Raw genomic sequence first — 26,007 nt, 5'->3', positions numbered from 1 at the left:
CTGCTTTAAGCTTAATTTACATATCAAAGCATGCATTTTCATGAAGAAATTCTTGGAAGCATTTTAGCAAATTTAATATTAATTTTCCCCTTCCTCTAGTAGTGATAATAGTTTATCCTAGGTTGTAGCCCAATTTCAGTTACTATTTTCAATATATTTAATCTTTCCATCATTTTTCATATTCAATGAATAGTACTAATTTGAATTTGAACTAGTATCCTTTGATAAATAATTTTTTTAGTTACTTGTAAAAATTATCTCTCTTTCAATATATCTCTAGTAGTTGACAATATATCCGAGTGCATTAAGTATAACATTTCTTCTTGAAGAATTGTTAATATTGATGATTGGTTGCATTGGTCTACCTAGATTTTATCTCTGAATTCAAGCATACAAATATCCTGAAATGTCCAGTCAGACATCATATTTTAAAGTGAATCCATTGACTCATAAATAATTTTCCTGAGCTCTTCTACTTTTAGTTCAGCTGTTCTTTGATCTTAGTTCTCTGCTTGTCCCACTGTCTGTTGCTTTATCTTTCAGTAGAACAATAATATTAATGATAACAATCATGAAAACTTGGTATTTTCACAAACATAACATAAAAAGTTACCGTGGCAAAAGCTATGACTGAATAGGCTAAGAATCTTACTAGCACTCCGAAATCAAAGCCGAATAAGGAAGGCAGGAAGTTAACATCTCCTAGTCTTAATGTAAACATTTAGAACTATAAAATAGATTTGAAAAGCATTTTAACCAAAACCTATACAATATCAATAAAATGCAACACCTATTACACTAAGTCAGACAAGAAAGACAATGAGGAAATATGTTAGATATTCTTAGAACACATGATAAATAGGTTAAAAAAGTTAATTTGAAACAAGTAGATGTCATTTGACTAAGCAAAATTAAATGCTGATACAAGATATATACCACTTAACCAAAAATGGTTTACCTCTGAATGAAGTTTATTAAATAGGTAAGATCCTAGAACCAGCATCAAGACTTTCAATAGGCAATACCTACATAAATCAAATCAATAATATTGAGAAAGAAGTATCAAACAAAAATTCCAGACCAAAGTCACAGCTGACAAGAAGTAGTGCAAGACCTGGAAAAAAAAATCCGGATAAGGATCCTACCTCAAAACATTCATTAACTCTTTGAATAACTCATTTAATCTCTCTGTGTATTCATTTCCTCCTTTTTAAAGTGAGGATAATAACATCTACTTGCCAGAATTGTTGTGAAAATCAAATGATTTAACATGTAAAACTTTTTACAAAGCCTAAAATATAACATAAACATTCTATTATTATTTTTGGTACAAAAAGATTACCCAAAAGTTGCTCAAATTTAGTGGGGAAAATGTTATCCAGGGAAAGGGTAAAACAAAACAAAAACAAAAACAAAACAAAAAAAAAAAAAAAAACAGTACTACAACACATCTCTGAAAACTATAAAAGTTTAGAAAGTAATACTTAGCAAGACTTAGCCTAGCAGTTGGACTTATTTAGCATCTTTTCATGGACTGACAAATGACAAACCTCCAAATTATAATACAGATCTCAGAGTATCCTGGAGACATTAACCAATAAACATGTAACTAGACCATTATCACAGATCAAAACTTTTGCCCATAATGGCATGGAAATAACATTGATTACTAAAACTTTAAGAATGTGTTTAATAGATTTCACCATCCTAAGTACTCATTGTCTTTGAGCTAGATGAAATAAAAAGGATTCATAGTATAGTTGCATTATGGAAATATATATTTCAGTTGTCCTACCTGTGAGTGAAATTATATCTGCTCTCTAATCCTGTGCTACTTCTCTCTAATTTCAGGTTGGCAAAGATGTATTAATATTTCTCCAAAGGGGAATCAGTCATCTCTACTTATTTTCCTCTTAATGCATTTAATGGCTAATTTTTCACCTGTCGGTTTCCAGGCAACTGTATCTTCTTCTTTAGAGCAGCACTAGCTGATTCATGATCAGAATCCAGTGCTACTTCCTTTCCATCTGTCACCCCACCCAGCGAGTTCTCTGGTCTTCTAAACTTCCTTCTGTTCAGCATCTTTCTGGCCTTATGAAAGGTTAAGTGTGCCTTCAACTTCTTTGTATCTTTTGACTTCTTTGTTTCTAATCTGAAAATCTTTTCCCATTTATTTTAAGATCACTTTATTCTCCATAGTAACTTGAAGTATAGAGAAATACTTCTTACAGCTCCCCATAGGGTTTTACCATTAACTAGTAAATAGATAGGAGGAAGCAAATACTGTTTCTTCCTAGGGAAGAAACATGGGGATTTGACAAACTTCATGAGAAAATTTCTCCAGTTCTTTCCATTGCTCCTAAATATCTACTTGGATATCTGTAATCTTTAGATACTCTACTCAGAACCATAGTGCAGTTTTGGAATATTTTTTTAGTACCTCAGTAAGCCCCATGGACAGATGATTAACCTGCCTACCTTGTCAGTATTTTCATTTTTATTATGAACTTAATACTTTTGAACTTAACATATTTTGGTTTATTAAAAAAAAGAAAAATGTATATGAAGCAATGAACTCCATATGTATAGAATGTTTTTCCTTCTACCCCTTAAAATACTTTGTTTCCTTCACAGTTCTGTTCAGCTGCTGCCTTCTTTATGGAGCTTTTCCTGATCTCCCAGCTAGGAATGCCCTCCCTCTCCAACAAAATTTAACTTATATTTATGTTTATGTACTTATTTATGTATATGTCTTCTCTAATAGAAAGTAATCTTCAGAGCAAGAAGCATTTCATTTTAAAATTTTCTATCCCTAACATTTAGCAACGAACTATAGAAGGCACTTAAGTGATTGTTGGTTGAATATATTCTGATATGTACAATACCATTTAAAATTCTGGCATTTGAAGCCTTTTAATATAATAATATTAATAATATAATAAATTAAAATTGAAGCATGCTAGAGGAAAATACAAATTTTGCTATCTGAAAGAAATTCAGTAATCTTTTGGATTTTTGAGGAAATCAAAGTAGCATTTTAGAGATTTTATAGTTTCATGATATGTAAGAATACAGATAATTTCAACCTAGAGAAAAGTATATTAGAGAAATAACCTCGTAAGCATGTAAATTTAAAGATACTGGGCAAGGGAAATTGCTTTTTCCAGATATTTAAATTTTATTTTGTAGTTGATGCTTATTCAGTATGCTTCTAAGCAAGATTTTTTATTTGCAAAGTCATTTGATGGTATTTTAGTCATTGATGTTTTGAAATGGCTATAATGAATTGTTTTTGTGAGAGTAAAATAAATTTAGAACAATGTTTTATAAATCATGATACATTTTTTGCTATCACATGAGAGATTATTTGCTTTTATGCAATATAAATCTGTCATTGAAATGATTTTATAGCATATATTCTTCATTTATTGTTTACACTACTCAATTTTCATTTAGCGTATACTGTTTTGAATTGTTAGCTTTTATTGTTTATGTCCAAGGAGAGCTTCTTGAAGAGAGGTATTTTATGTTGGAATTATTTGTGTCCTAGGATCTTAAACACCATAATTACTGATGCAAATACTCTGTCTGTCTGCCTCTCTCTCTCTTTATATATATATATATATATATATATATATATATATATATATATATATGTAAAAATCTTCCTTTTTGATATCGTATGTCATGCTTCTCAGGTTTGACCAATAAACATTAGAGCTAAGAAAAGGCACATGGAAGTTTTACCTTTTCTATTATCTTCTTATGATAATATCCAAAATCAGTTGTTTTTCTTTTCAGCAAATTTTATTCGATATTTTATCTATAAATATTTATTAACAACATCTTTTTTTTTTTAAGTCTAAACTTGCTATGATTCTCTTTCATAACAGGAAAGAGTGGCCCTGAATGTAAACACTGCAATGCAGACCCAAATAAGGAATGTCGTTTTTGTTCCTGTTGTTTATGTGGTGGCAAACAAGATGCACCCAAGCAGCTTCTCTGTGATGAGTGTAATATGGCTTATCATATCTATTGCCTGGATCCGCCTCTAAGCAAGATTCCAGAAGATGAAGACTGGTAAATATACTAACATTTTTGGGACTAGAAGAGTATATGATACAAGGAATGTATCATTGAAATTTCAAACTAGAATTTTTTTTTCATTTTTTTGGTTTGATTTGATTGATTCTCGAAGTCTTATTGAGTCATCCACTTCCATTTGTTCAATTCTAATTTTAGTTAGCTTTTTAAATCTCCTTTTGTATTTGGCCAATTGAAATTTTAAATGAGTTGTTTTGTTTATTGGATTTTTTCCCTATTTTACAAATTCTGTTTTTCAAGGAGTTTTTTTCCTTTTCTATTTCATCAAATCTATTTTTCAAGGAGTTACATTCTTTTTCCATTTTGCTAAATATTTTTAAGGAATTTTCTTTAGATAATTTCTGTGTTTCCTTTTCTAAACTCTCTTGCAAAGTTCTCAGTTCCTAATTTTTCCTCATTTTTCTTCTCTTTTTAAAGATCCTTGTTGAATTCTTCCAAGAGAGCTTTGTAAGATGGAGACCAATTTCTATCACTCTTTGAGGCTCCATCTGGAAACGTTTTGCTTTTCGTGTCCTCAGGGTTTAAGAGCTGTTCTTCATTGTCTAAAACAGGAGTCCTCAAATTATGGCCCGTGGGCCAGATGCAGCAGCTGAGGACGTTTATCCCCTCACCCAGAGCTATGAAGTTTCTTTATTTAAAGGCCCACAAAACAAAGTTGTTGTTTTTACTATAGTCTGACCCTCCAATAGTCTGAGGGACAGTGAACTGGCCCCCTATTTAAAAATTTTGAGGACCCCTGGTTTAAAAGCTGCCTATGATCAGAGATATTTGCCTTTTTGTTCATTTTTAAAGATTTGAGGTCTGGTCTTAGAGCAAAAGGTAACTTGTTCCAAGCTTCTTCTATAGGGGACAGCGGCTTCACACTGCCTTAAGGCCAGTGCTGGGTGGGCATGGCCAAGTCCCATTATTCTGGGGTTCAGGGGCTCACTGTTTGCCTTCTGTAGTTGTGTTGGAGATCTCACAGCTAGTCTGCTGATCTACTAGCTTCTGAACCAGGACATAGTAGGCCACGCTGCTATACTTTGGCTAAGAGCCTCCCAGTAGATTCCTCAGGGCATGGAGGCCTCTTCATTCAAAGTTGCCCTGCGTCTCCTAGTTCTGGGCCATTCTGCCCTCTCCCCCGACCTGATTGAAACAGACCTTTCCTGAAGTTCTTCCAAAATATCTTCTGGTGGAATTTTGTAGGTTCTGTCCCTCCAAAACCTGTTCAGAGACTTGATCTGGTGTTGATCTAAAGGAAGGTAGAAAGAGCTCAGGCAAGAAATGTCTACTTTATGTCATTTTGGCTGTGCCCTCTAGAATATATTTCTTAATACTTAATATCGCAAATATTTGTTAGTTGATGTTGTCTTTTATCCATTACTTATTAGCTGCACCTCTGCATGTGTGTACATATTATACACATATCCTTGTGTGTCTATTTGTCTGTCTATCTAGTTTGTTTCTCCAAAATTTAAGATTACCATTTTTGGAAATTGTATCTGTTTTTTAAAATATTACTAAATCTTTGAGATTCAGTTTCCTCATCTGTATAAGGAAGATGGAACAAAAATGTCTTCCAAGAACCCTTCTGATTCTGAATCTTTTTGTCCTAGGTGTTTTAAGAAATATTTATGTAGTTATCAGATTGTTTATTTATATTGAAATTCTTAGATAACTTTGAGAGGGAGAAGCAATAAAGAAACATGATGATAAACACACAGGTTGATGGAATCTGTTGTGCCATCCTGATAATCTTTTTCATCTTCATACATTTATTTTCTCTGTTCCTTAAATACTATTTCATTAATTAGCACATTTAATAAAGTTAGGCTATAAAAGAAAAAAGAGTCACATAGGAAATGTTGCACTTTCTGTGCAACAGTCGTGAAGGCAGTAAGGCTAAATTGTGCTCCTTTTAGTGGAGTATTGTTTTATATACTGTTAGAAATGGTCAGTATCCATTGGTTTTCCTTAATTGTTTTTCTTTGTTATAAGAAAGGGCTTATGGCAAGGGAAGTAGGGGTGGAATTTGACAAATTGTATTTCAGGATAGTGAAAGAAATAGATCTTGCTCATCCATGAATATTCAGTAAAAAAAAAAAAAAGTCATGGCTTATATTTGTTTATTCATTTATGAATAAACAAATGAATGTGAGATAATCACTAGTTGCAAAAAAAAAATTACCAAACCCCCCAAAACAACTCAAGACATGTATTATTTTCTTAGGATATCTCCAAAAGATACAGTTTTCTTGTTTTTCAAATGATAGATAAGATAACTTCTATGAGGGAAGAATAAAAATCCCTGTTATTTTTATCTCTTGATTACTCCACGATTTTTTTTTCTTCACTTCAGCAGGTACACAGTGTTTGCTTTGTTAATTCTCATAAATGCTCTGTAGGCTTGGTATTAATGCTTTTCTTCAAGAAAGATATTTTCCTTTCAGGATTGTGATATCCTAGATGACAGCTGTTAAGGAGTCCTTAATGTCATTATTTATGGCTTTTTTTTTTTTTTTTTTAAGAAAATATTCACTTCAACTAGTGGCTTTGACTAGTTGTTTACATAGGGTCAGAATGTCACTTAATATATGCCATTGCTAATAATGCAGCAGTTATTGAGTGATTATCTTCATTATTATCTGGAATTCTAATAATCTTTAGTTAAAGCTTTTCCATAAGATGAAGTCAGTTAAATTAAAAGTGATCTTCTTAATTTTTCAGCACTAAAAACACCTTTCAGTTTAAATATCATTTGATACATTGGTAATAGTATATCTTGACCAACTTTCAGCTTCATTTAATTAAGATTGTACACTAACTAGTCAGTCCTTATAAATAAAGGATAAATATCATTTTCAGTAATCATAAATTGTTCATTGTAAACCCTTAAAGCTTAAATATTTTAATCGGATCACTTGAATAATATGGCTGGATTCAACAGCTAAAGTGTACAGAGGAATATTTACACTGGAGTTAAAGTAAGAGCCCCCAAAACTGAGCCAAACAATTTGCTTCATGATTTTTCAGAGATTTTGAAATGTAGCCATTTCAAATCATTTGCATAGTGTTATTCCCATAAAGTAATGAAGCATAAAGCTCAACATGGCACAATGGAAAGGCCCCTGAATTTGAAATTATAGGATCTTGGATCAGTTCTTGACTGCCACTTAATACCTGAGTGACCTTGGGCAAATCAATTTGTTGCTCTAGTCCTCAGTTTATTCATCTGTAAAATAGTGGTTTAGACCAGCTGACTTATTAGTTCCCTTCTAGCCCCAAACTGTCACCCTATGATCCTACCTTGTAACCCTGGATGCTCAGGTTACTACTCCACATTCCAAAGACAGAACTGTTCTTGTTAATTATCTTTTTTTTTTGAGGTCAAAAGATTCCCAAAACATTCTCTTTTTTGTGTCTCTAGATAATTGATATTATTAAACAATTAGTTACTTGACTCTAGTATTTGTGATTGTCTTAAACTTCTCTAATAACCTGCCAAGGGATATAGACCCCAATTTTAGAAAGTATTATATGGAAGTCTTCAAACCTCTAATTTTAATGAAACTCAGAGCTCTACTTAGGACTGCTAGGAAAAAGGGACTCATGAGCCCAGTTATTTTAGCCCTGGGAAATAGGGCTTTGATAAAAAGTAGGTTATTGATAGTTTGCTTTGGGGTTTTGGTTTCCCCCTCCCAACAATGGACAAAACTGGACTTCTGGTTTAGAATTTTTTCTAGCTAAAAAGTATCCACAGAGGCAATCCAAAAGTTAATTGGGTAATCTAGGTAAAATTCCATTACAATAAATATAACTAAGAATAATCTTGGTTTCGTAGGCCATGTCCCACAGGAACACTTGTATTGTAACATCAGTATCTTATTGATATCGTTTTCTGACTTTTAAAAAATCAGTCTTTTATGAAAATTTGTGATATTTTTAACCATTTCATAAGGATTTTGAATTATTCTAATAGAATGTTTTTATTAGTCTGACTTAAATATATGAATTTTTAAAGAAGTAGGTTTAATTCTGTAATACTAGAAATTATCTGTTTGCTATATGTTCACTATGACATAATTGTCAAAGAAATTTGTTCTACATATTCTCTGTTATAGCAATTAATTCTGCTGGGTTTTTTTTCCCCCAACACCAAATATATCAGATTATTACAGCTCTACCCCTACTCTTTTTTTTTTCCCTTAAGGTATTGTCCTTCCTGTAAAATTGATTCAAATGAAGTTGTAAAAGCTGGCGAAAAACTCAAACAGAGTAAAAAGAAAGCAAAGATGCCATCTGCTAGTACTGAAAGCCATAGAGACTGGGGCAAGGTAAAGAGAAAAATAGCTTTTTTCTGCTTTTAAAGTTATGTTGATATTATTTATTGACAATTTAGTACCTAATAGCCATCTCTGCATTTAGAAATTTAAGTTGTTTTTCAGTCTTGTCCAACTCATGACTTCATTTGGGGTTTTCTTGGCAAAAATATGAGGGTGGTTTGCAATCCCTTTCCCACTCCTTTTACAGATGATGAAACTGAGACAAATAGGGTAAAGTCACTTCCCAATGTCACATAGCTAGTAAGTGTCTGAGGCTTGATAAGAACTCACAAAGAGGAGTCTTCTTGACTCCAGGCTTGATACTTTATCCACTGTGGCACCCTGTTACCCCATTTAGAAATGGTGAGTAGATAAGATTAAAAAATTTAGGATTGTAGTTAAACTTTGATCTTGTTATCTATATAAATAGATGTTAGAATTTTGTTCTTCATATATCATGAGTAATGATAAAAGTTTTGTTTCAGGACTAATTTAGCACAGAGATTATTTTAATAATGAATTTATTTATGTCTTGTAATTCTTAAGGGAATGGCCTGTGTTGGTCGAACTACACAGTGTACTCTGGTTCCTTCTAACCACTATGGACCTATACCAGGTGTTCCTGTTGGAACCACATGGAAATTTAGAGTTCAGGTAATTTGTGTCATAATTATCTTATTGAATCATTTAAAGAAATAAATTTTAGTGTTTAATAACATTTTTTTAGCCAAAGTATCCTCTAAAATAAATGGGCGTCTCTTCCATAGCTATCTGGGATTTAATAGAGCCAGTAAAAACAGAAGGTGAAAGTATATCATGGAATAGACTTTTAGGAGGTAGACTTGCCAAGTATAATATATGAGGTTAAGGAAACGTTGTCTTCCAACCCTTTAAATCATATAATTTCCCTCAGGGTTTTTTTTAATGATGTCTTAATTTTGTGCTATAGGTTCTGATTTAAAAGTAAAAATCTGTTATTAAGTTGAAAGTTTTGTTAGCTTCACCTGGACTCATAAAATATTTTTACTTAAATGAATAAGTTAAGAGTTTGGGAAATATCAAGTAGTCATTTGAGAATAGAGTAGAATGTTTGCACCTTAGGCTCAATCAGTTTATTCTTATATATTTATTTTATTCCCTTTGCTTTTGATAAATTACATTTATTAATGAAGAAGAATCTTTAACCATGGGAAAAAAAAAGTCTAAAGTAAACTTTTTCCCCAATGGCAACCTCTAACTTAAACTTCAAAGTCTTCAAATTTGAAGGCATCTACTGTAGTTCAGTATTTCTTGATTGCCGCTGATGTCTTTGAATTTCTAGACTATGTAATAAAAAGATGTCAGTATTTCACTGAAGATGAAACAATTTTTGTAAATGTTTTACTGAAACCTAGTTTCTTCCATTCTCCAAAAAATGTGTTGTTAGACCCCTCTATACCTTGGTTTTGAAAATTGCTGTGGCTGTATAAGCCATTACTGGGTGGCCAGAGTTTAAGTCTAAGACTCTGTGCATTTACCTAGTCCAGTTCTAGATTTGTGGCCATTTTGGTAAAATCTGTCAAAAATTTTGTGCCAGGAATAAAACCTTCAAAATCCTTGGGTCACTTTCACCACACAAATGAATAATTTTTAAGAATTAGATTTTGACAACGTATATTTTATGATTATGTAACACAAATAGTGCTATATGTGATCCATGGATCACATGGAACAATGCAAACCAGCTCATATTAATTGTATCAAAACTGAATTTTTCAAATCTTTTTATATAATTAAAAATCAATTTTTTTGAGTTCAGTGCCCAAGAAGATTAATAAGTATTAAAAACCAGTCCAAAAATTCTTAGAAAAGTTTTAATGTTTACTTTAATCCTAAAGGATATGACATAAAACAATTCTCTAAAATGATTTTGATGTTCCTAGATTTTAAACACATGCAAAATTTTTTTTTACTTAATATGCTTGTTTACTTTTTTTTAATGCTGAAATTTTTATTTGATTGAAGTCACATATATCCAGATCTGTTCCTGTAAAAATATATATACAGTTCCTAGTACAACTTTACTGTTAAATGTAATTCCCTATCCAGTTTTAGGTGTTCTTGCTATCCTAGAGTCTTGTATGTTCAGTGTCAGATTTTTGATTTGTTACAATTTTGTTCTAAACAATGAATTAATTACTTGTTGAAGATTAGTGATTTCTCAGTTTCCTTTAAGAATTTCTTCTTGTTTGAATTAAAGGTGAGCGAGGCAGGTGTCCACAGACCTCATGTTGGTGGAATTCATGGACGAAGCAATGATGGGGCATACTCGCTTGTGCTGGCAGGAGGTTTTGAGGATGAAGTTGTAAGTCCAAAGAAATCATAGAAGTATCTTGACTACATCCTGTAATAAATTGATTGCACATTATTTGAAAAATGAATGTTATATTTAAATTACTTTGATCTAATTTTGACTGAAAATTGAACAAATTCTGATTAAATGCCATTCTGTTTTATTTAAATGATATGAAAGGAACCTCTTTCAATTAACATGTTTTATCTTCAAAAATTTGACAGCAAAGGTAATAATATGACACATTTATTAACATTTGTTAAATGAACTCTATAATAAAATCAAACTAATGTATTTCAAAGTTACAAAAATTTTTAAATGTTATATTCTTCACGTCTAAACTTTTCAGATGGCTACTTTAGCTATCATGAAAATTCTGTAAGTATGAAATTAAGAGTTTATCAATACTATGTAGCGTAATAGCAGTTTCAATTGAAAATATAATAGATATAGATTTAGTTTATACTTAATAAGAGAACTAAAAATAAACAATTCAAAATAAATATTAACTTTGTTCGCTTCAGTATGTTTTGATTGATATACTTTTCAAAACTCTGCATGTTGGAATTAGCTGATCATCCATTAACATTCACTGACTACTACAAGGCAGCTCTCTTTAAGTTTTTAATTTAGTTGTAACTAACTAAAGTATTAAAATACTCACTGAATAATTCAGGATGCAGCTATCCTCTTATTTGAACTGATCCAGATAAATGTATTTTATAGGAACAGACCATTTAAAGTTAAAATAAACTTAAATGTAGGCATGTCTTGGTACAGTTCAGTGCTACAAAATTCAGGAGCGTATTATAGATGAACAACATAGTATGAAGAAAGATGCTTTTTAAAATATCTTTTTATAATAAAGTCCATATGGCCAATAAGAAAATATAAGAAATGCACACATTAAGTAGCATCAGAACATGCTTAGTTTTGCTTCACCCACAGTGTTCACCCAACTATTAACCATTGTAGGAGTTTTTATCTCCAATAGAGAAGTTTCATAGAGTTCTGTGTTTAAACTTTGCTGTAATCCTGGAATAAAACTCAATCAAATTCCCAGTCCTTATAATAATTGTTATGTCTAATAAATATGCTGCTGCATTCATTTAGGACTAGTTGAGGGGTAAGACATGGATATTTCTTATGTTTATTTTACCATCTCTCAATTTCTGCTATTTCTAGAATCACAGCTGCTAGAAATGGCCAACAAATCTCAGAAAAACAGTACTAGTGTCTGAATTGAATACGTTAGATATTAAAATATTCTAGCTCATCATTGCTTGGTTAGACAAACCTAGCTTTAAATATTTATAAACTTATAAAGTAGCCTTTCCCCCCCTTACTACACAAATGTCCAATTGTTCAATGTAGGATTTTTAATTTTGAATGCATTCAACAGGAAAGTAAAATCATGATGGGATCATAGATTTAGAATTGGAAGCACTTTAAAAGTCATCTATTCCTGTGTTATTTAATCTTGTTCCCATGAACTTTTTTTTCTCCTTAGTATTTTAATAACTGTATTTCAGTATAATTGGATTGAAGAGTAAGAATTCTCTCTCCATTGCATTGTTCTTTTAACTGATAGGACAATGAAAGAAAAGGATGTTCTTTATAAATATTATAACTGAAATATATAAGGAGGGGGAAAAACTGATTGTAAAAAGAAGCAATAAAAAACAATACCCACTCTTAATACTGCATTATCTTAAGATACTCAATACTACATTAACTCAAGATAACACATTTTTTTTTTAGTCATCCTACTTTTGTCTGAGCACTAAGGTAATCCATATTCTTGTAATTTTCATTCTTACCTCAATTCATGATGACCTCAAATCTATCCATGTGATTTTGCCAGTTTCATAGGAACTTTTCAATTTATATTTCATGGAAATTTTAAAAATATATTAAGGGATTAGAAATTGAAGTAAATCAGATATATTACCTTTATTGATTTATTATCAATAGAAACATTTCCCTTATTCAGATTTCTTAAGAAAGAGATGCATCTTCAGTAAGGGCTAAGATTGGAATATTATATAAATGTTAACCATTTAGTATTTCAAATTGATCATTTCTTATGCTCCTTTACCGTGTATTTCACAAGATTATTGTGAAGATTAAATGAGATTGTGTATATTAAGAAATAGATAACTGCAAGCTTTGTTTCATGAAACAAAGGGTAGTTTTTGCTTCAGAAAATGAAAAGATTTGAGGAATATTTACTGGTAATTTTTTTTCTCTTAACCAAATTTTCTCTACTGCTCTGTTTGGTGATTCAAGGAAATCATCCTTGTTTCTCAGAGATACTTTAAACAAAAAATAAGAGTGACCAAAAAAAAAAAAAAAGCTAACTCATCACTGGATTACATTCTTAAAGGACAAGGAATTAAAAAATTATAAGCCATGCCATCACAAATAAAGTTTTCCTTGTATTTAGAGGTTTCTCTAATTTTTCTCCCCCTTTCTCCCCTCTCGCCCCAAAGCAATTGGGGTTAAGTCACAGCCAGGAAGTGTTAGATATCTGAGTTCAAATTTGAACTCGGGTCCTCCTAACTTCAGGGCTGGTGCTCTATCCACTGCGCCACCTAGCTGCCCCTTAGAAGTTCTCTTTTCTCAAGAATCAAAATGATTGAAAATTACCTATGAAAAACTTTTCTTACATTCCTTATTTCTCTAGAGGATTGAGGAAAGGATAACAATATAAGCATCTTATATTTGGAGAAGAGTACTTAGTAAAAATTAGCTTATTCTATATTATAAGCAAAAGGGTAAAAATAATTTAAGTTTAGTAAGTCAAATAATGTACCAGCTTTCTCCAAATTCCCAGTCACATTCTCTCAAATGTCATCATTGCTTAGTAACTTTCATTGATACATAAAATATGTAATGTACCCCATAATGGTAAATGAAAATTAGATTTTAAATTTCAGAAACTTTAGATATTAACTTTGATTCTTCTCCAGAAAATATTGAGGATCTTTTTATGCAGAACTGGACTTTTTTACATAAAACTAGAATGTGTTTTTTAAGGATAATGTACATTTGAAATTAGGTCAGCTTATAAAATTTATACTTTTGTCTTCTTAACAGTGTGCCTTCAAGTATGTTGGAGTGGGTATCTCTGCTGTAGTTGTGTTATAGATTCCCTATATATAAAAAGGAGTCTACCATTTTAGAATTGACATTCAGGATCCTAGGACAAGAACTTTCAGGCTTTCTTCTCCATTTCAACTTCTTACTGGACACAGATAGAGCTAATAGATGGTTCCCTCTTTGGTCTGAGGCATATTTTGATGAGAGTTAATGTAAGAATGTATGAGCTTCTAGAAAAACCAAAATTTTTACACAAAATAGAGATGCGTTATTAGAGGTTGCATTCATGAAACTTTATATAAGTTCCCCATGAAAATGACCCAGTGTTGAAAATAAGCCAGTGTAGTTAAATTCATGATTTATATCACAGAAAATAAATCCAAACCATTCAACAAACAATTAAGAATAATAGCTGACATTATATGGAACTTTGTGTGATATTTCATGACATAGTGTCTCCTTTAGCTTTCACAACGATCCTATGAGGTAGGTGTTTATTATTTTCTCCAATTGACAGTTGAAGAAACTGAGTTTCAGAGATTAAGTGATTTGTCCAGAGCTAGTCAGTAATCTAATGTAGGATTCAAGCCAAGCCTTCCTGAATCTGAAGTCCAATGCTCTGTCCACTACATTAAGAGCGTCAGATTTAAGGGTGAACAAAGCTCCTAAGTGTGACATGAACCAGATTAAAATGCAATTGGAAAATGTTTCACAAAATTAAAATACAACACAACATAGATATTTTATGTGGTTTTCTAAGTCCAGATGTGGCCTGCAGGGATCCATTTCTATTAGTCTTTGTTCTACAAACATGACATTGTTCTGTAGCACTGTCCTGAGGATACAAAGGTTAAAGGAAAGGCTCTCCCCTCAAAGAGATCTTGGAGAGATGAGGAAATGACATGAATGTATATTATATGCAATAAAATGGCTTATTTTTCATATAGACCGTGAACATAAAGACCAAAAAATTCCTGTTCTCAAAAATCTCACAGTCTAATTGGGGAAATAATATGTATACAGCTATATACGAAAAATACTAGCATTAAAGGGGTTCAGGAAAGGCTTCTTATGAAGGAAGGTAGGATTTTAGCTGGGACTTGAAGGGAGCTAGGAAATGGAAATGAAGAAAGAAAGATTTTTCAGGCATGGAGGACAGCAATTAAAAATGTTTTATATGGGGAACAGGAAGGAAGCCAGTGTCATGGATTGCAGAATACATGGGGTTACATATGACTTAAAACTGGAAATTTAGGGGAGGGGACAGTTTTTGAAAGACTTTCAATGCCAAACAAAGGATTTTATGTTTAGTTCTGATTTTGTTTAATTCCTTTTTTGTTTAAATGAAGTTTTCTTTGTTCACTAGTTATAAATGTGTTTCCTTAAGATATTGTCCTTGACTTTATGGAGGAAAAAAACACAATAAAATAAACAAGCCATTGGTTAATTTTATCTTTTGAAAAAAAAAAAGGAAAAAAAATCAAATTGCCAGTATCAAAAATGAAAGGGGTGGATTTTCCATCAATGAAGAAAAAATTAAGGCAATTATTAGGAGCTATTTTGCCCAGTTCTTTGCCATTAAATCTGACAGTCTAAACAAAATGGATGAATATTTGCAAAAAAAAAAAAATAAATTACCCAGAGTAACAGAAGAGGAAATAGCTTACTTAAATAAGCCCTTCATAACCCCATTTTGGAAAAAGAAATTGAATAAGGCATTAATGAACTCTTTAACAAAAAATTCCCAGGGTCAGATGGATTCACAAGCAAATTCTACTGAACATATAAAAGAACAATTAATCCTACTGCACATATAAACCAGTTGGAAAAACAGGCAAAGGAACCCTATCAATTTATTTTATGAGATAAATATGTTGCTGATATTCAACTAGAAAGAGCTAAAACAGAGGAAAAAATTATAGACCAATTTCCCTAATGAATATTAATGCAAAAATTGTGTTGAAATGAACAATTTTAGCAAAGTTGTGGGATATAAAATAAATCCATATAAGTCAGTAGTTCTATATGTTAGCAACAAAGTCCAACAACAAGAGATAGAAAGAAATTCCATTTAGAATAATCATGAACAAAACAAAATTCTAGGACTTACTGTCAAGACAAACCCAGTAATAATATGATCATACTTATTTGTTTGTTGCTCAATGCACAGCTGGGGTATATGCTTACAGCTATTCCTTTTTAACCCATCCTGCATGTGTGTGTGTGTTACCCAAAACTAGACAGTGGGCAGCAGATCCTCCAAATGTCACTTTGTACCTTTGCTAGCTCGGGAATTCCCTGGGACTTTTTTCTGTCCCAGTGGTCCCTGCTCTAATGCCATTTCTTGGCCCTTTTTCAATAATAGGATGTTAGAATGTTCCCTACTGTAGCACAGAAGCTCCTGGGTAAATCCTATTCCTAATATTTGAAGATCTCTGTCTCCCTGAGCTGCCCTCAGCTAAACAAATGACTCATTATGACTTTTTTTTTCTTTCTAGATCAGAATTCCATATGGTACATTTTCTAGATTTTTGTTGAGATTAGTTAGTGCACAATGCTTCCTTTTCTTTCAGCAACTTGACTCTGCCTCCTAATCCCCTCAGGGATAAAGTTTAACAACTTTTCTCTCTCCCCAAAAAGATGAACAACCCATTTTAAAATTTTATATGCATTAACATTTTCTCTGTCATTTTCTTGAGTCTAGATAATAAAACAACGTATCAAGCCCTGCTTTGTAGTATATGTCTGTTTTCAGGATATAGATATTCACACTGAGAATTTAACAATTGGTTCTCTGCTTTCTAACACACCTCTGCCTTTAAGCCAAGCTGTGCCAGTTCTAAGCCAATACCCAAAAAAGACTAAAGAAAGAATAAATGACCCTTTTTTTTTTCTTTTTTTTTAAAGACCTTTTATGTGCAAAAAGCACCTTTGTAGCATCTTTTTGGAGATGACAGAAAACTGGAAATAAGATGTACAATAATTGAAGAATAACTGAATAAATTATGGTATATGAATTATGTATTTTATTTTTGTACAAGAAATGAGGAAATGGATAATTTCAAATATATAAAAGGACTTATTGATACAGAATGAAATGGGCACAATTAAAAGATAAATTTATACTGTTAAGATCAATATTTTAGGAATAATTTTGAAGACTTTTTTAAACCTTTTTTTTAAAATAACAAAGTCAATAATTTATACAATAATAACACTTTAAAAACAAACAATTCTTTAAACTGTAAGAACTATGATCAGTGCAGTGGCCATTCTTGATATTGGACAACCAGTGATGAAACATGCTCTCTATTTCAGAGGTGATAAATTCAGGGTACAAACTGAGAAACACATATAACCTACTTAAGCATGTGCATTTGTGTACACACACAAATACATACAAATGTGTATAGTCATTGGGGGGAGGTATTTATTTTGATGATGCAGAGAAATTTTTTTCTTTTTCTTTTTTAATAGATTGGGAAGTAGAGAGAGAAATAGATTTCTATTACAGTTTTTAAATTTAAAAAAATTTTAAATGTTAGAAAACAAACTTGGACTTGCTACAGATGTGAAATATTACATGTACTGTTAGATTAGACCACCGTATTACTAGTTTTATTTAACTTGGTTACTTTGTGATAAGAGACTTTTCATGAAGTGGCTTTGTGGTTTCAGTTGTGTCTGACTCTTTATGACCCCATTTGTTATTTTCTTACCAAAGTTACTGGAGGGGTTTATCATTTCTCTCTCCAGCTCATTTTACAGATGAGGAAACTGAGGCAAGTAGAGTTAAGTGACTTGCCCAGGGTCGTATTTGAACTTGAGAAGATGAGTTTTGTTGATTCAGGCCCACCACTGTATCTATTGGGCCACCATGAAGTGGCAGTAATCCTTAATGTGCATTGAGGATCTCTGTGGGTCACATATTGACTTAGTTTTAAAATCTAATGTTATTTGTGTTTTATTTTATTTTTATTGATTTTGTGAAATATTTCCTACTTTGGCTTTAATCTGGTTTAGGCCACACTCAGGAGTGTCACAAGCCTATGTTTGATACCTCTAATCTAGATTATCCTGGTTAATTACTATTCTAAACTGTGTTTGAGATACTGTTACTTAGCAGAATCACTTCAATGCTTGTCATTGAAAGAAATTCCCTAGTATGCAGTTTCTCTTCAGAAAATAATTTAATTCGACAAATACTTAATAAATGTCTAGGTACTGTGCTTTGTATATGTAACAGAAATGAAATAAGATAACTATCTCAATCCTCAAGGAACAAAAATTCTAATGGGAAGAGGATGACTTACACAAAAATTATAGAAATACAGAGCAGAATGAATAAGTACATTCATGGTACAGTAGAAAATAGCTCTGGATTTGGAATTAAAGAACCTGAATTTAACCTCTCTTACAAATTGTGTTTTCTCAAGCAAGTCCTTTCACCTATATAGTACTGTGGAACATATGTAGTATTTGGAGTCAGTGGCCCTGATTCCAAACCCCTAACTTTGCCACTTAATATTGATGTATAGTTGGATAAGTCACTCTTAACCTCTGTGGAGTTGAATTTCTTCATTGAAAACTGAGAGGATTACACTAGATGGCTTCTAAGGACTCTTCTAGCTCTCATTGTGATTCCAATATCAAAAGAGTGATACAAGGTGCTGTAACTATATAATATGACAATCTTCTTGATGTCTTATCTCTCATTCAACCACATCATAAGCCCCTTAAGGGCAAAGGGAGATTTAGATTTGTTTGGGGTTTTGAATTCCTTCCTCTGCCTTGTTCAGTGCCTTGAATGTGGCAGATTCTTCTTAATACATGTTTTCTCAATTAAATCTATTCCCCTCGTCACTCTCACTGCCAGTACTCATTAGACAAATTTCTTGTGCAGTTACTTCCTAACAGACATAATTTTCACCATCTTGCTCACCATATTTCACCCTACTCCTAGTCTTTCCTACCAATAGTCTGAGAAAACTTTGGCAGAGAAGGGACTTGCAGAATCCAGCACCAATCAGCTTCTGATTGGTAATCTTTATTATAATGTGCCCCAGCCAAAGGGCCCTTCTTTGTGCCGGGAATGTGCTGCAATCTTCCCTTCTCCATACCTTTGCATTCATTGTACCTTGTCCTTAGAGTGGCTCTTCTCTTCTTTTGACTGATTTCCTATCATTTTTGTTGTTTATCATATTATCTCAGTCATGTCCAATGCTGACCGCATTTGTTTTTTTGCTTTTTTTTTTTTTGGCAAAGACATCAGAGTGGATTGTCATTTCCTTCTCCAGCTCATACAGATGCAAACAACGTAAATGCAGTGAAGTGACTTGTCCAGGGTCACATAGCTAGTAGTATCAGAGGCTGAATTTGAACTCGGTATTCCAGGCCAGCATTCCATCAGGGTGCCATCTAGATGCCCAATCTTATTTCATGTAGTCCATGACCTGTCACCCAACTAGACCATTCTCTGTTAGAACAAAAACTGAAGGCAGCCTCTTGTTAATTCATTTAACCAAATATTTATTTAACAAATTAAATCTTTAAAAAGAATTCTGTATGAAAAAGACATTAGCAACTTTGAAATACAGTCTGAACTGATAAATCATGTTCAGTAAAGTACATTATTTTGACGATTTGGGTTAGAGTATAAGCCTATTGTCTTTTAAATTTTTAGGACTGATGTACTTTTATATAACAACAAATAATTTTGAATATAAACTAAACATCCATTTTAAGATGATTACTATAAATAGAAGTTAAGTTGATTTAGCAGATAGAAGCCATTCAGGGGGTTAGGAAGCCCTGAGATCAGAATGTCTGTAATCTGTACTGTGACTGTAGAGCGAAAGTCAGATCACTGAACTTTAATGTGCCTTGTGCAATCCTTTAATTTAAAGAGCAAGTGTTTATGTGCTTCTCTGGAGGGAGTTTTCTATACTGAAAAATTTTCTGTGAAATGAAAGCCTATATATAAAATTTTTGTGACACTGTTCAGAAGAAAACTAGAATCCAAATTTCTTTATGTAAATCTCGTCTTATTTTCCATATTCGACATAAACTTGATACCATACCTGATTTTCTAATTCTTTCTTAATTTTGTCTTTCATCTGTAGTAAAAACATGAATCTTCTAAGAAATTATATAAAATCTTGACATTAAGAAGCGTGAAAAGAGGATGTGGATAAATGATTGTCTATCAGATTCTTATTTATGACCAGCTATTCTTTATTTCTGAAATCTTAGTATTATAAGACAGTATTTAAAAATAAATTTCGGGGCTGAATTTTCCAAATGCCAATATTGCACATATTCAGTCTTGTAATTGTTATTTTAAAAAATAAAAATTTAATTTAAAAAATATAATTAGTTCTTCCTCTCCCTTCATCTTGTCTTAAGAACAGCCATGTTTGGAAATTATATTTTTAAAGTTGGGAGGGTTGAAGTTGGCTTAGCCAAAATATAGCTTGGAGTTCAGTTGTTAAATTCTGCCATTATTTCATACGTTAAATAACGTATAATATGAATAAACAATTCTGCTAAATTAATGTTCTGGTTTTGACAAGAGAGAACAAGATGAATTTTTTTAGATATTATTCTAATTTGAACATTTGTAATGGAGAATAATTCTCTCACAGGACCGAGGAGATGAATTCACTTACACTGGAAGTGGTGGTAGAGATCTCTCTGGTAATAAAAGAATTGGAGAACATTCATTTGATCAAACATTAACAAACATGAACAGGTAAAGACATTTTTATATACTTGTAAAACACTCAAAGTTTCACTTTTGTGAAAATGAATTTTAATATACCCTTATACAGAATAGACTAATAGAATATTAAATCCAATTAAAACAGAACATTAAGTACTTGCTGTTTGAGTGGCACTGTGTTAGGGAGTAGAAAAACTCATATAAAATCATATCCCTGACTTCAAGTTTAAAATCTACTGTGGGAGTGTACTAATATTTAGTCCTTCCTGAGACATTGCCTCATTCTAGAACCAAAACCAAGAATCTTCACGTTGTGTTGTCTCCATTAAGATGATTCCCAGCCATCTCACTCTCACTCTACTTTTTGTGTTATTAAAAAGTAATGAAGTAAAGCACATGGAAATATTTTTAAGTTCCTTGAAAGTTTTATATTATGTTTTTAAAGTGAAATAATTTAGAACCCAGTAGTTTTTGTTACTCTTGAATGAATTCTTGAATACATAAGTAATGTAGAAATAAAAACATCAAGGAAGTTAAACTTACATTCCATTAAGTTCAAATTTGCTTTTAAAATATATTTGTAGCATATTTATAATCTTACAACACAAGGTTATTAATCTGTGAAGTAGGATAATATAAATAGCCATAGATACCACAAACTATAGTTTCCTGGGTAGTTCCGTATAATTTTGTGTATTAAACTGAAGTGTCACTCTAAGGTGATCCTTTGAATAAATGCAGTAGGACGTTTTGGTAAATGAAAATGTCATATAATAATGTCCTTTACATAAAGACTAGATCTGTGAAATTATTGGTCTCTGGAAGATCTTCACATTAAAAGGCTCTTCAGTGGTATTACCCCTATTAAATGAAATGTCTAAACAAATGTATGTAATAGACCATAACCACTTTATTATTAAATGATTCAAGCTAAAAAAGTATTTTTAGAAGATTCTAGTGTATTTGGTAACTATATTTAATGGATTTTGATTATTTGATTTATATTTGATGTTTCATCCCAGAATTAATACAAATATTATATATAGTAAATACTTTGGCAAAATATATAAATAAATGAATGCATTATCACTTATTGTTTTAATGTTTTAGTATTGATTCATTCATTCTGTGAGAATTTTTGTCATGAAAAAAAGTTTAAATTTCTTTTGTCTGTTACATATTTTCTAACTTAATGTTTTTTGTGGGTAACTGAACAAAAGCTAAATTGTTAACCACTTTTCAATAATAATGTTTCTTGGCTTAGAATGATCACAGTTTCTTTCCCATGTTATTAATGATTATTTCAACATAATTTCAAAGAATTATTTAAGTATTTATTTGTCAGGTTTTATAGAACCTGTACTCCTTCCAGGTATTCCTTCCACATTATTCCAGACAATAAGGTTGTATTTTTTCTAAACCAGCCAAGGACACAGGAAAAATCTGTTAGACATGGTGTTTCTCGAGGAGTTTGAACCTATGTTCATTTTTTTCTTTCTTTTTGTTCCTGGAGAACACCTCCTCCTTAGCCAAAATAATCATTTTTCAGTGTTGGGAGTGTTTCCCTGGGAGTTTTCATTTTTGTTTTTGGTTTTTTGAACATTTATCTTCATAGAAATTTCCCTAAGATTTGTTTTTCAAGCTTTCTTCAAAAAAGCACACCTTCTTCCATCAAACATAGGAATATCATTTTACTTGAATATTACAAATCTCTTGTTACAAACCATTGTAGCTTTAAATTCTTCTTAAATTTCTTAGATGACAGAAAAGAAGCTAAATGAGTTTATCATCTAGTTTACCCCAAAACATATTTAAAATAGCTAGCCAGAAATTATTACTACAAGCCTGAAAATTTAGAACAGTCACTAATCTGAACATTTCAACCTTCTAGCATTTTAGATGATTAGAATATTGTTCTCTGTGGCTTAGAGAACAAATTAAACACATCCCATGAATTTTAGAATTTTGGAAAAGATCTGGTACAGTTTGCTAGTTTTGTCTCCCAGCTTCAAACTTTGTCTGATTTACAGGTCTGTATCTTTAGATTTTGGACTAGGGCTAATCTTGAATATACTTTGCATCCACAGCCAATAATCACTTTGGAGTTTGCACCCTGACTGCCATATTGGTATAAGGAGTCATACCTCTTTCTCTCTAACTCCCTTTCTGTAAAAGGGGTAACAGAATAATAAATAAAGCTATGACTCTAATTTATTCTATTGTTATTATCCCTATTGCTCTTTACTATCAAAAAACAATGAGAAAGATAGATGGCTAAGGTACCATTCCCATAAATAACAACCCAAGCAATGGAAAAGCATATTTGACTACTGGTTTGTTTATTCTTTTTCCACCCCAACTCCTTTGAAATAATGAGTAAGGAATTAGTATTTATTTAAAATTATAAAATAATTCTAAGTAATGTGAAAAAAATATGAAATTTGCCAGCTACTTAACTCAGCCATTTAATTATGGCAAAAGAAAAATTTTGTGGCCGCAAATACATAAGGTGAACCTATGTCATTGAGAAAAATAAACTTTTAGAATTATAACCATCAAGATTATACTTAATGTTGATTATCAATATTTCAAGAAAATTGGGATATATTAGATTGTCATTATGCCAAGCATATCACAACTGAAAGTTGGTAGTCATCAGAGAACAGATAGATTTAAATAGTTCTTATGTGGACAGACCCTTTTCTTTTTTTATTGAAACACTTCCTCGGTCCTTTTCAAGTAGTAAATGGGTCAGAATTTTTCTTATACAGAGAAGTTAAGCATAGGGTTAATGATAATTTGTTAAGATATGTGCCAGCATTTTTCTTTGAACTTAGTCTAAATTTTTCTTCAGCTATCATCTCTTCATGGATGTTTCTCAGGAATCTTGTTGCTTAAATATCATGTTGAAAAATAAAGTCTGATGGACATGTAGTAGCAATAGTTATAGGTGTCTATACAAAAAAGATTTAGTGAAGCATAGAGTGTGAGTTCTCTATTGTGTCCTAGTTTTAAAGTACACTTAAGTAATCTTGTCCTTTAAAATCTCTATATTGTAAAAATAAGACAGTATTAGCCAAAGGGTAGAAAACTTCTTTTCTAAAGTACACATTCTAATACTGTAGTCTAAATATTAGTATTTTATAATATTTTCAGAGGATCACTAACTTAGCCTGCTTTCTTAACTACTGAGACTGGTATAGATACTCGTAAAGGAAAAATAATTCCTTATCTTGTTCTACTTTGAAAATTTAATTCCATTCAAGAGAGTTATCATTTGCATAGGTTATTGATCCAGTATGACTATTCACATCTTTCATTTTAACAAATATAGGGTATCCTATGTCAGGGAAAAAAAATATGTTCCTCTTTCTTTATCCAAGGATAACATTGGTGTGTGCTTGTTTTTTTTTTGTTTGTTTGTTTGTTTTGTTTTTTTTTTAATGTAAGTTTAGCTACTTTTTCCTCCTAAGAATTTAGTCTTCTCAATTTTATTCTTTCTCTAAAATCAAGAAATGGAGGTGTTCTTATAGATTAGAAGAGTAACAGCCATCTAAAAATCTTCTAGTTAGTTGGATTTAAAACTAATTCTTTATCTTCTAGAAGCTAAACTGCTTTCTTGCTGAATTAGTCAATCTATTACAGAAGTTTTGATCATCTAATCAGATAATTCTTTCATAAAATGTGCCAACTTCCTCTTGCCATATTTGTGGATTGTCAAATCTTTAGTACACTACAAGAGGTCTTGAGCTTCTTTGATTTTCATCTAGGTGCTTGTTATAGTCAAATGCATTCTTTTGCTGAAGGCCTTTTTTTTAGGAAGTTATTCTTAAATAAGTCTTGGCTATAATCTTTTCTAACAAACATTGCTTTAGAGTCTCTATTGTCTGGAATAATGTGGAAAGGAAGCTTAGAAAGGTCGGTATTTTTTTTTTGCCTTATTTGAGAAAATCTGGTTTTCCAGAATTCTTTCCACGTTATTCCAACAATCCCCTTTTCCCCAATAAAATAATAACTTCATTAAAGTCCCATAACTGAAAAGTGGTTTGCTTGCTATAGTTTTCCAAGGTTCCCCATTCTCTCAACACAAATTATTTTAAGAAAAAAATTCCATGTGTTTCCAGTTGTTTTCTATTATACATGGCACAGATGTTACTACACTACTTTCAGAAGAACCCACAGGCTCTCTGGGAAGCACTCCCCTGGCTTTGGGGATGGCATCAGAAAACTGATTTCTCTGTCTTCTCTGCTGGTTGGGGAAAGCATAATCCTAATATCTGGAATAATATGGAAGGAATCATAGAATCTAAGCCACCAGGTAAGGCACATCCACCTTTTAATTTGGCTAATGATAAGATATCATCCTGTACTTGGGGAAGCACAATTGTGTGGTACGAAGAGGACTTCTTTTATGTTTTCCTTAGGGCATTAGCCCTAAACTGTGATGCTCCATTGGATAATAAAAATGGAGGAGAATCAAAGAATTGGAGAGCCGGTAAGCCAGTTCGAGTGATACGCAGTGCAAAAGGACGGAGAATCAGCAAGTATGCTCCTGAGGAAGGCAACAGATATGATGGCATATACAAGGTGCTCAATCTAACATTCTATTGTTCTCCTCATTAAAATAACATTCTAGGTATTACCCTAAGCCTGCTATTATTAAGGAAGCACTAGGAGAAAACTAAAAGTTGGAAATATCTAGAAGTGCAATAAATGAATGCAGAGCAAACTTTGCATAAAGTACTCATACAATAAATGTGACTAATTATAATAGCTTAGTAAGGTTTTTTTTTGGCAAAGACTGGCCATGTATAGTGGACAGTAGTGGAGCTGTTTCCCAAACTGCATATATTTTCATAATTTTAAAGAATAACTTAAATGGAATTAGAATTGAAGAAATAATTGTATTATAATTAATGTTCTTTTCAGCATGAATATAGGGTAGCATCAATTTTAGATGTGATATTTGTAAAGATTTTCAAAACCAATTGTGCTTATTAGCCCTAATTAAAATAGACATATATCCTTTGCTTGATATGTGTTGATATATGTGTGTTTAGAGGTTTTTAATCTTTTGGGAAATTGACTTTGTATAATCATTTTCCCCCCAATATATGTGTTGTGTAGTCTTTTGCCTTGCATAGTTTTATACTCATCACTATATACTCAAAAGTAGATATATTTTATATTAAATTAGTAAGAAAGTAAAGTTAGTTCAAAGAAAAGTTTTACAATATTAAACTCTATATAACTATGCACTTATCACTTTATACTCAAAATGTATCTATTTTAGTAAAAAAAACAGTTGGGTAAAAAATAATTTTATTGTACAAAATAACTTTTTCCATTTGTTTTTTTTGTTTTTTTTTTACTATTTGTGGTAGTGTATACATGTTTTATAAAATATTGATTGCCTCCAAAAATTGAGAAAATTGATTTTTGGCAAG

At 31.7% G+C, this 26,007-nt stretch overlaps 1 protein-coding gene across 3 annotated transcripts in view; it reads left to right on the top strand.

The window, feature by feature from the left end:
• UHRF2 (ubiquitin like with PHD and ring finger domains 2) overlaps window positions 1–26,007 on the top strand; it is a 152,509-nt gene that overhangs the window by 108,820 nt on the left and 17,682 nt on the right. For all 3 annotated transcript variants that reach the window (XM_031961956.1, XM_031961949.1, XM_031961946.1), the window contains 6 exons: window positions 3,894–4,080; window positions 8,294–8,417; window positions 8,952–9,059; window positions 10,645–10,749; window positions 20,484–20,590; window positions 24,985–25,147. In XM_031961956.1, coding sequence (XP_031817816.1) covers window positions 3,894–4,080; window positions 8,294–8,417; window positions 8,952–9,059; window positions 10,645–10,749; window positions 20,484–20,590; window positions 24,985–25,147 — 794 coding nt within the window. The remainder of the gene's footprint in view (window positions 1–3,893; window positions 4,081–8,293; window positions 8,418–8,951; window positions 9,060–10,644; window positions 10,750–20,483; window positions 20,591–24,984; window positions 25,148–26,007) is intronic.

The sequence above is a fragment of the Sarcophilus harrisii genome, chromosome 1 (genome assembly GCF_902635505.1).
Source record: "Sarcophilus harrisii chromosome 1, mSarHar1.11, whole genome shotgun sequence".
NCBI classification, from domain to species: domain Eukaryota; kingdom Metazoa; phylum Chordata; class Mammalia; order Dasyuromorphia; family Dasyuridae; genus Sarcophilus; species Sarcophilus harrisii.
This window is presented reverse-complemented; position numbering and strand designations above follow the sequence as displayed.